The 16,071-nt window shown below is 35.9% G+C and overlaps 1 protein-coding gene across 1 annotated transcript in view; it reads left to right on the forward strand.

Annotated features, from left to right (window-relative positions):
- Positions 1 to 2,223: 2,223 nt before the first annotated feature.
- ABHD10 (abhydrolase domain containing 10, depalmitoylase) overlaps positions 2,224 to 16,071 on the forward strand; it is a 96,065-nt gene continuing 82,217 nt past the window's right edge. The window contains exons 1-2 of the mRNA XM_053706819.1: positions 2,224 to 2,354; positions 14,473 to 14,656. Coding sequence (XP_053562794.1) covers positions 2,270 to 2,354; positions 14,473 to 14,656 — 269 coding nt within the window. The 5' untranslated portion in view covers positions 2,224 to 2,269. The remainder of the gene's footprint in view (positions 2,355 to 14,472; positions 14,657 to 16,071) is intronic.

A 16,071-nucleotide genomic window follows, 5' to 3' on the forward strand; every position in this document is an offset into this window, starting at 1 on the left:
GTATCATCTGCAAAAATAGAGATGTCGCTATTTAATCCTTGCTCCAAGTTATTTATAAAAATATTAAAAAGAACAGGGCCCAGTACTGATCCCTGGGGGACGCCACTGATTACCTTTGTCCAATCTGAGTATGATCCATTTACTACTACTCGTTGCTCCCTATCTTTTATCCAGTTATTTATCCATGAGCTAACATTTTCAGCTATTCCCAGTCCCTTAATTTTGTGCATTAATCTCTCATGTGGCACTGTATCAAATGCCTTTGCAAAATCTAAGTATATCACATCCACTGATTCCCCTTTATCTATATTTTGACTTACTTCCTCGTAGAATCTAATTAGATTAGTTTGACATGATCTATTTCTCCTAAAGCCATGCTGATTAGAACTCATAATCTTGTTTACACGAATATGCTCATCAATATAATCCCTTATAATCCCTTCAAATATCTTCCCCACTATTGATGTCAGACTAACTGGTCTATAGCTTCCTGGATCATCCCTGCTTCCCTTTTTGAAGAGTGGCACCACATCAGCTTTACGCCAATCCTGGGGTATCATGCCTGAGGATAATGAGTCTTGAAAAATTAAGAGTAAAGGTTTGTCTATAACAGTGCTAAGTTCCCTTAACACCCTTGGGTGTATTCCATCTGGGCCTGGAGTTTTATTTACCTTAATATTTTCCAGTTTTTTCCTGATATCCTCTTAACAAAACCCAGTTAGTGGTATGGACTGGCATGTTCTATTATGTTCAAAAGTATCATTCAATGGTTCTTCTCTTGTGTATACTGAAGAAAAAAAATGGTTTAGTACCTCAGCCTTCTCCCTGTCATTATTTATCATGCTACCCTCCACACATTTTAATGTACCTATATTATCCTTCTTAGATTTTTTGCTATTTATGTACTTAAAGAACCTTTAAGGGTTAGACTTAGAATCCTTAGCAATTAATTTTTCATTTTCAATTTTGGCTAATTTGATTGCTTTTTTGCATGCTTTGTTACATTCCTTATAAATATTGTATGCTGAGTCTGTACTATTTTCTTTTAATAATTTAAATGCCCTACGTTTTTTCCTAATTTCTCTTAACACATTTTTATTTAGCCATAATGGCTTTGTTTTTTTATTTTTACTTTTATAACCATATGGTATGTGTTGATACACATAGGAGAGGGAAGATGGCTAACTCAGGAGGAAACTATAGATCTGATATTTCCCTGGTCGATCCATTCTCTCATTTATCTGGGTATGGTTTAGAGCAGTGTTTTTCAACCAGTGTGCCGTGGCACACTAGTGTGCCTTGAGAGATCCTCAGGTGTGCCACGGCAGACTGACAACAGTGTGACATATTTTTTTAAATTTTGCTTGTGCTTGTTTTTTACTCCCAGTACAGGGGTGTCCTTGAAATATTGGGAGGTATGTGACAGGCATCATTTACAACCATGTCATATTGACATTCATTCACAGACAATCATTATGATTGTTTGTGAATGAATGTCAATGTCACGTATAGTTTTATAGGAGGCATGGCATCACAGCACAATACAATACATACAGTATGTGTGTGTATATATATATATATATATATATATATATATATATATATATATATATATATATATATGCTACAATGTGTGATTTTTTTAAAAAATTTTGGAATGGTAGTGTGCCACAGGATTTTTTTAATGAAAAAAAGTGTGCCACGGCAAAAAAAAAAAGGTTACAAATCACTGGTTTAGAGTTCCATCCTGGATGCTGAGGATCATATTCATTTGGCTTTAAGTGATTGGTAATAACCATACTTTATATTCACTACCTCTTTTTGAAGCAACCTCTGCGTGGCTGAGGAAGTATTCAAAGATTCTCTAGTACGTGTGTATTGTGCGAGAAATTCTTCTACTCTCATGTCTCATCTGCGACTGGCTGCTTGCTACTAATTTTCATCTCTGAAGAACTTGTGGAACTAAAAGTCACCTTGTGAGAGAACGACTACAATTCCCACAGACCTCTGTATGAATGGCCAATCAAATTGCAGATAGATATATGGTTTCTTAATACTAGTTGAAGTCCGTTCTCTCGTTTTGTAAAATACGAAACCGTACAATAGATAGAAGTTATTTATTTTAATACAAAATCAAAATCTGCATTTCCAGCAAAAATGTGATCAGGAGACTAGGCTTTCTTCTCCCTATATTACAGTGGGAAATCATGTGATATGATAGAAACTCAGGTCTCGCGTGGCTTTGCTAGCTGCTTGCTGCTCAACACCCATGGCGACATCAGTATTCAGGCGGCGCAGTATACGGGCGCTCACAGTTACCCTGCACGGTACTAGGATATTGCAAAGCCCTGCTGGTGAGCTACACTGTGAGCTACATATACTTATATACCGGTACTATTTGTACTTTAGAACAACCGCTATTACATAATAGCACAAACCGCGTGAAAAAAAAACAACTTTTTTTGAACCTTGGTTTTACTCTGTAGCGTGTTGTAATGTCATGTAATTAACAATAATTAGTTACCAGAACAATTATTGGTAGACACATTTGTTAAAAGCTTCCACTAACATGTTTTTTTCTATTATCGATTTTCAGTGCCATTACCTAATATTGGAAATACTGTACGTGATCACTAGTGGGTGAACTTGGTTCTACAGTTTTTAAAACATTTTTGTAGTTATCAAGAAATAAGTCACTTTTGCAATGCTTTAGTATTGGTAATGAATAATTGTTGTGTACTAAAGGGCCATAATAATTTAAAAATTAACTACTCTTATTCGTTAGAATAATTAACATAATTTTTACTGTAATTCGTTTTCAGTAACAAAGCTATCATACGCATCTTTTGCGTATCTTGGCCACAGACAACAAGGCTAGGCACTGTCATATAGTATAAAATGCATTATTTCAAACATGTATGCAAAACTGAAGGTGTATTTCTGTCCCTTTAAATGTACACACATACAGTTATTCACTTGCCCAACACACCCAAATTCTTCTAAATTCTTGTTAAATTTATGAAACTAATCTGATTCAGGTGTTTTTTTGTGTAAAGGAGACATGGGTCTGACAGGGGATTACTGTTATTGTACAAAAAAAAAAGGATCTATCCAAAACTTATGAATTTATGTCTAATTTACAGAAACAAGTTACATTTATCATCATAATAGTTTGTATGAAACAGGCAGATGAGAGATACCCCTATTGCTCTCTGTCCTAGCTTGTTCAGTTACACAGAAAAACATACTGACCAGTAAATGTATGGAAATAGACACTTTTTATTTTACAAATAATTGGCTGTTCAAAGTCTGATGCAGCTCCAGCCCGGTAAAGGAAGACGTGGAAAAACATGGATTGTCAGATTCAGATTAAAGTGAATGTCAAGTTTGATGAATCAGTGCCCTGTTTTTAAAAACCATATTAAAAACAGGGGCACTTTCATTCATCAAACTTTACATTTCACTTGTTTTCTTAAAATACCTTTTAATCTTGAAAGCCGCTCCAGCGCTTCCCCTGCCCATCGCAAGCCTCTTCATATATCAAAAATGACGAATCTGGCTTCCTCCAATCACGACGTTGCCTCAGGCAATGATTCCCCTGGGGAGGAAGCCGTGATTGGAGGATGCCTTATTCGTCATTGCTGATGTATGAAGTGACGAGTGGCAGGAGGGGGAATTGCAGGAGCGGCTTTCAAGATTAAAAGGTATTTTAAGAAAACAAGTGAAATAGAATGAAAGTGTCCCTGTTTTTAATAAGGTTTTTAAAAACCGGGCACTGGTTTATCAAACTTGACATTCACTTTAATTTCCTCTGTTTCTAGCATTCTACCAAGTTAAAATCTCTTTGTGGAGTTCCATCCTGTACAGCTGGAACATTTGAGGATACAGCCAGAGACGTTGATTCTGAATTAGGACTATGCAGGTCAATCTTTACATCAAAATCATACAATTTTTAAATAGGAATTTTGAAAGGTTATTGGTTGAATTGAATGTTTTCTCCTGATCTATACCTTGGATTCAAAAGGGCATTTGCAGCTACTTTGAATGCAGGATCTCTAGAATTGTAAAACAGTGTGGGTTTCCTTTTCTGTTCTGAATTATGAAATTATTTATAGATATATATATATATATATATATATATATATATATTTTAAGGTATCTTTACTTTGATTCATTTAGCTGGTCCTGAATTTGCCTTACCGTTGCTAGGATTACCATGCTTTTTTGATTCTCTTTCATGAGTTGTTTTTTTTTTTTGTTTGTTTTTTCAGGTCATTTTGAACCTCCCTTTTTATTCTTTAACAGTATTTTGCATTTCTCGGTCATTTAATTTTTATTTCATTGCCTCTTTAATGGACATTTCTTTCTCGTAAATCGAATCTAGTGTATGGTGTTGCATATTGAATATTGTCTCCTTTCCTGAACTCACTCAAGTAAAAACTACCAACTGGAAAAGTAGTTTGTCTCTGCCATGTTATAACTGCAGATCTTTGTTTGAGTTGTTCCAAGTTGGTAAACATTAGGCATGTGCATACATTTGGAATATGGTCCTGTGCATGCTGAATTTAGTTATTATTACACAGATATTTATGTTTTACACTTTAACACATATATCCTGCAATGAAAATAGCTAAATGCTGCCGCCATATTTGGCATTCATTTGTAAAAGGAATTCCAAATTTCTGCACGTGCCTTATAAACATTGACAGTCTCTACCAAAGCAATGATTTCTGCTACTCTATGCACGAGTTTACTGTTAGGATAGCTATTGCCACAAAGCATCTTGTTTAAAAAAAAAAAAAAAAAAAAAAAATGGGTGGAGGAGCCAGCACTCGAGCCGTTCAGTTGCACCATCACTGAGCTCTAAATTCGTTAAAAGGCCCCAATATAGTTTTAAGGGGAAATACTCATACCCCGCTAATATCCAGCTCAAGAGAACAAGGTAAACCTACCGACACCTTTTTCCCTCTTTAAATTGGGGACGGATCACCTCCCATGGCTGTTGCATGGCGATTGTCGTGGTTAAGGCCTATACACCTTTACGGATCCAGATAATCCAGGCACCTGCATGAAGTCCCACTACAACTGGCTGAATTCCCCAGCTCCTCGTATCTTCTGCTTGCACGTTAAGGTTGCATAACAGTCGTGCGTCATAGCGCAAAGATATTGGCACAACATCTGGGCCCTACATGGTGGAAATACAGACCTCGCCCAAACATCTGATCCAGTTACTGAGGCACTGAGCCTTTGGATACCTCTTGCCTCCTAGGCGAATTACCATCCACAATCTCTTGCACTGCGACGATTACGGTTGAGACCTACACACCATTTCAAGCCTAACTGTTTCAGAGATCCTAAGGAGGTCCTGCTGGAGGGATTGTTTTCCCTTGCCCTCTAAATCCTCCTACCCAACATCTCCTGGGCCCAAAAACTGAGTCCTGCTTTTAAAGGATCGTCATAAAAGAGGTACAGTTGGGGCATAGAGATCACAAGGGCAACGCTAGACATAATTCATTGGGACATTTAAAATAAGCCAAACAAGGAATACCCACGGAATAGGGCTGTTATTCACTTAAGCCAAACTTTTTCACCTTACTTTTTACCACCAACACTGCAGGCCTACTGACATAGGCTTTGCACGCACAGTAAAATGTTAAATTACTCCACATGGAGGAAAACTATCTTTGAACCCTTGAGCGAACGCTAACATGCAGGGCTAAAGTGGCAGTGAGGGGGGATGGTGGGGTGAATTGTTGCAAGCACGGAGCTGCAACTTAATTAAGCAATCTCACTCATAAATTGAAAATCTGTTTGTGTGAACTCCCAACATACATCCTATTGTGGTGCCATACAAATCGCAATTTCTCAATCTCAAAGGAAAAAAGAATAAAGGAGCCAATCAAGTGAAACGTACTGTCATAGATCATTTTAATACCTCCTCTGCTACTTCACTCTTTGCACCTGAAGATGGCACATCTCCACTCTCTAGCCATGAAAATACTCCGTTAACTGAATCCGCAATACATGATCTGCAAACACTGGAACAGAGCTCTGTATCCCCAGCTCTTATCTTAAACTCATTAAAGTCTCTCTTGGACTCCCACCATGCATCCTTTTCTGAAAAACTGACATCTTCCATAGCAGACCTTCGCAAGGATCTCTCTACTACTAGCGAAAGATTGGACACCTTAGAGCGTAAACAGGACGATGTAGTGGTTGATCAGTCGCTCCTTTTTAAGTTACGCTCAGAATTTGGCAGTGCAACTTTCTGACCTTGAGGATAAAATTGCGGACCTCGAAAATAATCCCACTGTAACAATCTAAGAATTAAAGATATACCAGAAGAGGTATCAAACTCAGATCTCCATAACTTTCTTTTGGAATTTTTCACGGCATTGGCACCCCCACACACATAGACTGAAAACCTGATAACAGAGCACACGGGGTTCCTAGGCCAAGAGGCCTTTCTGCAGAAGAACCCAGATATGTGGTGGTTCGACTACATTTTTATACATAAGGAGAGAATACAGAGAGCATGCCTCAAAAGGCGACTTACCTGAGAAATTCAACCACCTAAAAGTCTTTTTTCAGATCTAGCACCCTGAACACTACAACAGAGACAGGCTTTTGGTGAAATAACCCAAACGCTGAGACAACACAATATACGTTACAGATGGGGATTCCCCACAAAATTATTCATCTCCAAAGATGAGCATACTTTTGTCATCTGACATTCCTCAGGGACTAAAGATGTTGCAGACCTTAAATCTTCAACCTCAAGATACTATAGTCTATTGAGTGTGCACACTCCTGAGCTTATCTTTCTGATTTTTATTAAAGGATAACAATAAAAAAATGAAAATTTGATAATAAAAGTAAATTGGAAAGTTGTTTAAAAAGTTATGTTCCACTTGAATCATGAAAGAAAATTTTTGTTTGTGTCCCTTCATTAGCTAATATTAATTAAACCAGTGTTTGCTGCACAAATCATTATGAAATCAATTAACATTACATTATGCAATTAGCTTGCACATTAGATAGCTTAAATAGCATTTTTAAATACAAAAAAATATTTTAATTTTTGTTTTTAAATTGCACTGCCCCCACCTCCATAATGCTTCCTTACTGGCAACATTTTCAGTGGAGAACAGAGTAATGTATGCAAAAGAGATGCTTTAAAATGATTAAAACTTATTTTATTAGCACAGTTTACAGGGTTTTTCAAGATCAGGTATACCCCTCTTGAAAGCAAATTAGATAACAGAAATAGACTAAAACGTTGTTTAAAATTGTATGTTTTATGTCCCTTTAACAAAATTGCTGTTATTGTTTTTCTAATTTGATCAGTTTTGCTAATTCAGATGGTGGCTCTTCAAAAGATTGATTTTGCGTCTATAACTTATTTATGGGTATCTATTGTTTGTTTCAAGGGATGTAGGTTACAAAAATCAGAACATAAAGATGGGAGACTGCACAAAATAATTTAATAATAAATATTCAATGTTATTTATTGATACTCAGATTTGGAGGTTACAACAATCATTTAGCCCCATCTATTGGATGATGATCTGTTTTTTAGAAAGCTAAATCAGGAACACGAGACACAGGTCACTGTTTATGCGACTAGAATATTTTTATTTAATTATTTGCAAAGCTCTGTCAAATTCTGGAGCTCTTGGTACATAATGACACACAAAAAAAGGAAAATACATACGTAATACAGAACAAAGGACATTTAATACCTGCTGGAGTGTATTAAATTGTTTACAAATATTTCCTTTACCCTTATATTGACATTTTGAAATAGTTGATTTAGCCTGTGGTATCCCCACCTATTCTGAAAGTTTCTGGCCTTAGGTCCAAGCTATAGACAATCTGTGTAAACACAGCCAGCAGAAGAAATTATACTCCCAGTGGGGTATAGAACAGATAAGGTAATAAAATGTTATTGGTCTTTTTGGTTTATGGACAGATATAAGATGAAGCACGTATATGTACACAATGTTATAAAGTAATGAGATCTAATTATACCTACAAGCTCAAAACACAAAACCAGCTAATTCATATACACAAACCTTAAAAAGCAAATTTTCATACATTTTTATACTCTGCAGCTGGTAAAAAAAGTAATTAGAAACACATTAAGGGAAAAACAATTTCACAGTATACTGTCCCTTTAAGAGGAGGAGGTCCCTGTATTGAGGGACTTACAACCCTAACAAACTTTGACCCGGTTTCCATTGCTGTTGTACACTGGTGGTAACATAAAACTTTCCCCATAGGGGTCAATTTATCAAATACGATCAGGTTGATTGACGCCCCTGCTAGCGGCTGCGAATCTGCAGGGGGCGCTATTGCTGTCGGCATTTATCGATGTGCAGCAGACATGATACGCTATATCGTATCATGTCCGCTTGCACTATAATAAATTGACCCCCATAGACTTTAGTGGAGATACTTAATTTTACATCCGGTTTACAACAGCAATGGAAACGAGGCCTTTGTTTTTTTTTATATATCCCTCTAGATAAGTTGATGTTTCTGCTCTCTCCAATCACAACATGAATAAGGAATATTATACATAAAACCATGAGCAAAATCGTTATAATTTACATTAAATTGTACACATGTTTATAATGAGCAAAACGCTGATCATAAAAAGGGACATAAAACCCCAAATTTTTCTTTCATGATTCAGATGGAATTTTAAACAACTTTCCAATTTACTGCAGGTAGGTAAGTTCAGGAGTGTGCACGTGTCTGCAGCTGTTTTGCAACAATGTTATACATTGGCAAGAGCACTAGATGGCAGCACTATTTCCTGTCATGTAGTTCTCCAGACATGTGCACGAAACCTATCTAGATATCTCTTCAACAAAGAATAACGAGAGAACAAATTATATTTGATAATAGAAGTAAATTGAAAACTTTTTTTTTAAAATTGTATTCTCTATCTAAATCATGAGAATAATTTTGGGTTTCATGTCCCTCCTTTTAAGAGTACACTTTTCCTCTCAGGTTGGTTCCTCTCATGACCCTTTGCAGAAATATTTTAGAAGAGAGTTGAACGATTCCTGACCAGTCTCTCCTTGGATGATACAAGTTTTTTTTGGGAATATGGTGCCTTCATAAGCATTATGTAAATAGTACAGTTTCCAAGAGCTACATAATAGACATTTATCAGATCTTTCTTCAGGACTCTTTCTGTGACAGGTCCCTTGAAATATAGAGAGAGAAATCTTTTGGAACTTATATATTTGTACTGCTCAGGATCAGGGTGTAAGGTTTTATTGGGTAAATAATACTACTGAGATAGGGCACTGGAGTGGGTTAGGGCAAAAAGTCCAGTAAGTAAACGGCAATAATTAAGTAAATTGGCAGAGAAAAATAGTACTTATAAATTAGCACCCTTGCCTCTAAATAAGAAAAAACATAATTTATGTAAGAACTTACCTGATAAATTCATTTCTTTCATATTAGCAAGAGTCCATGAGCTAGTGACGTATGGGATATACATTCCTACCAAGAGGGGCAAAGTTTCCCAAACCTCAAAATGCCTATAAATACACCCATCACCACAGCCACAAATCAGTTTAACGAATAGCCAAGAAGTGGGGTGATAAGAAAAAAGTGTGAAAGCATAAAAAATAAGGAATTGGAATAATTGTGCTTTATATAAAAAAATCATAACCACCACAAAAAAGGGGGGGGCCTCATGGACTCTTGCTAATATGAAAGAAATGAATTTATCAGGTAAGTTCTTACATACATTATGTTTTCTTTCATGTAATTAGCAAGAGTCCATGAGCTAGTGACGTATGGGATAATGACTACCCAAGACGTGGATCTTTCCACGCAAGAGTCACTAGAGAGGGAGGGATAAAATAAAGACAGCCAATTCCGCTGAAAAATAATCCCATACGTCACTAGCTCATGGACTCTTGCTAATTACATGAAAGAAATGCTATTATGCAAAAATAGTGGCCATAAATAAATAGTCACCCTCGCTGACAAGTAAACTGAAAGCAGACTATGTTGCAATTTAAATTATTTAATTGCCAAGGTTCAAAAATAAATAAAACAAAACAAAATTTGATAATAATGATACAGTACCCCCATAAAGCCTAATTAATATACATGTGACCTAATACGTAGGATAACTCAATTGTTACTCAGAACATCAAAACTCTAATAGAGCTACAACATTAAGAACAAGTCTTAATAGCACAATAGTATCAACGTTCATAGCGATACTTGCTACAAAATTCCTGTAGGTTCACTTGATGAGCTGATGTAAAAAGTTCCTCCATAGAATCATTCAAGCTGGGAAGTCCGGTGCAGTCTGCTTGATGTTATGCTGTGAAGGAGCTTAACAACTTTAACTGAGCAGCTAATAGGAAAACTTCGCTTTTTAAACCTCCCGCCTAGCTCCGTGAGATACTAGACTATGTGGGCCGCCTCTAGACTTATGCTATCTCAGTAGCGGGTTAAACCGCTTGACCGGAGGTAGTTGAGAGGTCGAAGAGCTTCCGATTTGCCCTACTGGACGAGTCCTCCGGGCTATTATGTGGCAGTTAATGAGGTAACCTGGTAGCGTAGTATCCAGAAAGCCTTCAGCATGTCAGTGAGAGTTAAATGCTCCAGAAACGGTTGTTTTTTTCTTCTTACGTGGTCTTGTGTGCCCGGCCAATATTTAGGAAATGTGGGAGTATCCAAAAGCCTATGATCGTTTCACCTGTGCGGCTTCGTCAGGGCATGTTGATTGGCTGATACCTTTCGTCCATAAATAGCAAAACTTTATTGTAAGTTTTTTTTTTCCCAATCTCTTCACTGTACTTAAAAGGGAGGTCGGTTTATATTCTAGTTCTGGACTTGAAACAGCTATAAAATAGGGCTGCAACTAACGATTATTTTCATAATCGATTAGTCAGAAGATTATTATTTGATTAATCGACTAATCGGATAACAAATAAATGTTTCCTATATTTTAAATAAAATCCATATACAGAGTGTTACAAATATAAACTTCAGACTAAAACTTTACATTAACACAACTGTTGGTCTAATTTTTTAATCAGCAGAACAATTTTTTTATAATTAAGCTAAGCAAAACAAAACCACAAACTGTTTGAAAAGAGGTAGAACTAGTAAAAGACTATCACTGTTTAGAACATTCTGTTATTCACTATTTCAGAAACTTTGCATTGAAATGCAAAAAAGTCAACATGTTCACATGTTTCTGGCTGAGGCTGGCTCTCTTTTTTGCAAGCTATTTTGCCTGCAGCAGAGAAGAGGCGCTCACTGGTGTTGAGATGCCGGAGATGCATAAGTAGGGTTTTGCCAATTTCACCAAGGTGGGATATTTATTTTTGTTAGCTCTCCATCAAGGGGCCTCTTAACAAAGTAAGCCTGGACTTCATTCTGACATAAAAATACCATTGCATATAGATATTCAAGAAAAACAACCAGCTATAAGGTTAGGGGGAAAATATCTAGTACACTCTTAAAATAACAGATATATAAGTATAGAGGTTGAAAATTTGGTACATATTCCAATTAAATTAAAAAAAAAAAAAGGCAAGAGGGCTAAAGATTATATATCAATAACAGGACAAAGCCTTACACATTTATCTAGCGAGTACATATTTCAGCAATAGCAAGCTTAACATTGTGCAAACAGTTAATAGTGACATAAATTCATAAAACAAATGCCATCAATCTAGGGCTAGGTTTAAATAAAAAGCTGGGCGCTATATCGTGCAAAGCACAGTCCCATATCACCTGATTTAATATAAACAATACAAATTATGACTTTTATTTCTGGGTTGCACATAAGACAAGAGTAGTTGTAAACTTAAAAATCAAAACTTATAGTTTCCTGAAAAAGTGAAACGTAAAATGTCTGTAGACATCCTTTAGGCTAAGGGCATAACCATAAAACACAATACCATGTGCAGGAGCTCATATGAGTAAAGTAGCTGGTGCTGTGCACAGACCAACTAATTGCAAACCAACTAATCAATTATGAGATTTGTTGACAACTATATTCGTAATCGGTTATTATCAATTATACCGATTAGTTGTTGCAGCTCTACTATAAAACTTTATGAAGGTTTCTCATACCAAAATAGAACCTAATTATTCTGTTGTTATTCTGGAACTAGGTCAGTTCATGACTAATAAGTCTGCATTTCACATTTTGGTATCAAGGGACTGCTTGATGGTGATGGGCCTAATAATGTCTACTCCATAAAGTAATTTTTTTTAATTTTTTTTTATGTAGTATTTCACATGGACTCCAGTGTTCTCCCCAGACCCTTTTTAATGGGTGCACTACCCGGCTGATTTTAGCCAATATTAAGCTAAAATGAACTAATATTAAAATTTCACAATGTTTATTGCTCAAATTATTATTAAATAAATGTATGTTAGTTAAAACCTGCAATCATTTTGTGCTTTGATTAGCAGAAAATGTTATAATAGTATTACACTGCCCCGACCTGGCTACTTTTATTATGCCACCGACTGGCTACATTTCCTGTGGAGAACACTGAACTCTCTAGACATATAACAGAATTCATATCTTCTGTCCTGAGATTAGTAAAACAGTAGTAGGCCAAGAAATGTGTTGCAAATATTGATTTAGTGGATTGGATGTTTTGATATTTTTTTCCTTCTTGTATCTTGCAGTGTAGACACATTCTTTGCATGACCTATTTTTCTTGTAATTTTGCATTATTAACTTGTACTTTTTCTTCTCTTCTCAACCGAAGGGCTAAAAGTGCATTTACCTATACTAAAGTTTATTGCGATTTTCTGTATAAAGGAGAATGCTACATTGTGTTTTGCAGGAATTGCTTACACTAATGCCAATGCTCATTTATTTGTAGCTCCTGATTAGCCATGTTAAAGGAGACACGACGCAAGACTTGACAAGGGTTTTCATAGCGTTAAACAAACTGCAAACCTTGTCTGAAAAATAATTTTATTTTAATTGATTTTAAAACCTTTATTTGTGTGCAGATCTTTCATAACCTTGTGTCTCAACCTGTACCTGGGGGTAACTGGAGTATGGACAAGAAGTACTCGGGGACTTCCCCTTTTTCTTATTTTTTGCCCTGATGTGGCTAAATTTAAAAACTTTAAAAATTTAACAGACTGTATTTCCCTTCCTGGGCTGATAAGCTATTTTCTCATTGTGTGTGTGTTTTGTGGCTGTTTTCTTTGTAAGTTGCTTTCTTTATTATTTGTTGCTCTAGTATTTCTAAAGATATCTGGTATCAACAATTGCCACTTGTTTTTGTAACCTTAATATTAGTCTTACAGTTGGGAGTACTTAGAGTAAAAATAGAAACCTTTAGGGGTATATGATGCAGAAGATGGTGAGAAACAGTGTTTTACAACACATCAGTCAATTTGTGATATACAATTTGAGTAAAAAAAAAATACTATAATTAGAACAGTGGGAGCAAGTAGTGGAAGACACAAATGAGGTGATTAGAGGCACGCAACAGCAACATAGGATTGTATCACAAACCATATTTTTTCCAACTAGTAGGAATGCAAAATAACTTGTAAATAATGTCTGGATATACACTTTTGGGAATCCATTTAGAAAGACACTATAATTTTAAATTTAATAGCAGCAGCTTTTTGTTTCTGGGCGAAGTCACATAATAAAAGATAATTACTATGCGTAGTTTTATTTTCTAATAAAGGTGACAACTCATAGGTATCTTTAGTTTAAGACGAAAGATCTGAATTATTGAATATGCACTTTATTTTAGATGTGTATGCAAAGAACTGCCTATATTACCAGATGTTAAAGTGACATAAATCCAGTGCAAAATAAAGGTTTTAAAATAATTGAACACTGTAATTTTACAAAAATTTGCAGATCAAGAGCTATCCAGTGATACACCCCTTGAAAAGAATGGTGAAATCCATGTTCTGGTCTCCTTTGTTGTGGCTGATTAGTAGATAAGTGCAGAATTCGTTATTCAGATATTCTTTTGTCAAACAAATTCCAAATATGACTCTGTGGTAGCATTTTAGAAAATTGATTGTGGTAGCATATTAGAAAATTGATTGTCCATCCCCCTAACAGTAGCACCTTCTGATCTTTTGTGTGGACCTCTTTGGCAGCCTTTATTAGCACTCTGGATTTTTAAAGTCTATAACTTATCTGATCTACATTTGACTAGATGATGATAACCCCAGTTTCATCTGGTCTTCAAGAGGTAAGAGAGGAGGAGGGGACAGGGAAAATGGAGCTGATGTGAAAGGATAGATGGAGATAAGCATAAAGCTTAAGGGACGGCACAGTCATTTGTTTTCCTTTGTTGCAAGTGGACCAGACATGCGAAATTGCTAATGTATAAGTTTCGACTCTGATGTCTCACATGTTAAAGGTTTATTTACTCTGAACAATTTAAAATGCTCTTTTTCCTTTATTTTTATTTTTTTTATTAGCATGCAGACAAAAGTCATCAATGCAGAATCTCATGCGTCAAGATTTGCCCAAGCTGGCTTACGTGAAGTTAAAAGGCAAAAGTCCAGGAGTCATTTTCTTACCAGGCTTTGCATCAGATATGTCTGGGCAGAAAGCACTAGCACTTGAGGACTTCTGCAAGTCTCTTGGACATTCGTTTATCAGGTAATTTTATTTACATTGTTTTGTACATTTTGGTATGAACCAGTTTATACGTTATTCAGATAGAGCATGCAATTTTTAACAACTTTCCAAATTACTTCTGTTAACAAATTTGCCTTGTTCTTTTTGTATTCTTTATTGAAAACCATACCTAGGGAAACTAAGGAGCAGCAATGCACTACTGTGGATCTATCTGGTGATTGGTGGCTGTATGTAAATGCCTCTTGTCAGTGGCTCACCAGATGCGTTCAATTAGCTCACAGTAGTGCATTGCTTCTTCTTAGCCCACTCCTCAACAAAGTATATTAAAGGGCTTAATAAAGCTGAGGCTGTGAGTATTTTAGATAAAAAGAAAGATTCAAGCACAAGGGGTCATGATCTCAAGCTGAAGGGTAGTAGATTCAGGAGTAATTTGAGGAACACTTCTTTACAGAAAGAGTGATTGATTCATGCAATAAACTTCCACAAGAAATGGAAATGACAAACACTGTGGGGGACTTTAAGAAGCCCTGGAATAAGCATAAGGTTATCCTACAAACTAATAAGTTTATACTTTTATGAAATATGAGGCAGACTTGCTGGGCCTATGGCTACTACCTGCCTTAAAAATCTATGTTTCTATGAATAAGCAAGAAAATTAAGCAAATTTTGATACTAGAAGTAATTTGTTTTAATTTTCAGACTCTATCTGAGTCATGAAAGGTTTAATTTTGACTTTACTTTCCCTTTAACATATGTATTTTATATTTCCTTTAAGAGACAAATAAAATGTTTTGTTGTAAATGTCATCAATTATATTTCTTCACTCGATTCAATAGAATCATTTTAAAAATAAAATTAGCCCTGCCTACTATTTGCTTGACAGAAACAGGGCAACACCCACTCCAGAAGACCTGTACCACCCTGGTTCTCTTATGACTTTCTTGAGTACAAATACAGTGAGTAGTTTGGCTACAGGATATAAGTAAAATCCAATGATTTATTGAAATAAATTTAAAGAAACTGATGGATTTTGTAATTTGTATCAGTGGATTTTCTAGACATCCAGTGCTGCGTTAAAATATGAAGTGGTTGGCTAAAAGTTAGGCTTCTGCTTCCCGAATAGAAGATTCATTTTGGAGATTGCCCCCTAAAGTGAGATTAAAGGGCATATTAGTGCAACAGTAAAATGCTGTAATTGGAGCGTTTTACAGTTGCTCTACTGCATGCCTCTAACTCTGTTTTTACTGGCCAAATAGGGGTTGAATACATAGTTAGTCTGTGTCCAGCTCAGGAGCAAGTTTACTACATTTCTGTAGTGGTTTAAAGAGACAGCCTTCTTGATATTTGTTTGAAAAGATAGATAACACCTTTTACTATCCATTCCCCAGCTTTACATAACCAACATTGTATATTAATATACTTTATGACCTCAAAGA

Source organism: Bombina bombina, chromosome 3, assembly GCF_027579735.1.
Source record: "Bombina bombina isolate aBomBom1 chromosome 3, aBomBom1.pri, whole genome shotgun sequence".
Classification (NCBI taxonomy): Eukaryota; Metazoa; Chordata; class Amphibia; order Anura; family Bombinatoridae; genus Bombina; species Bombina bombina.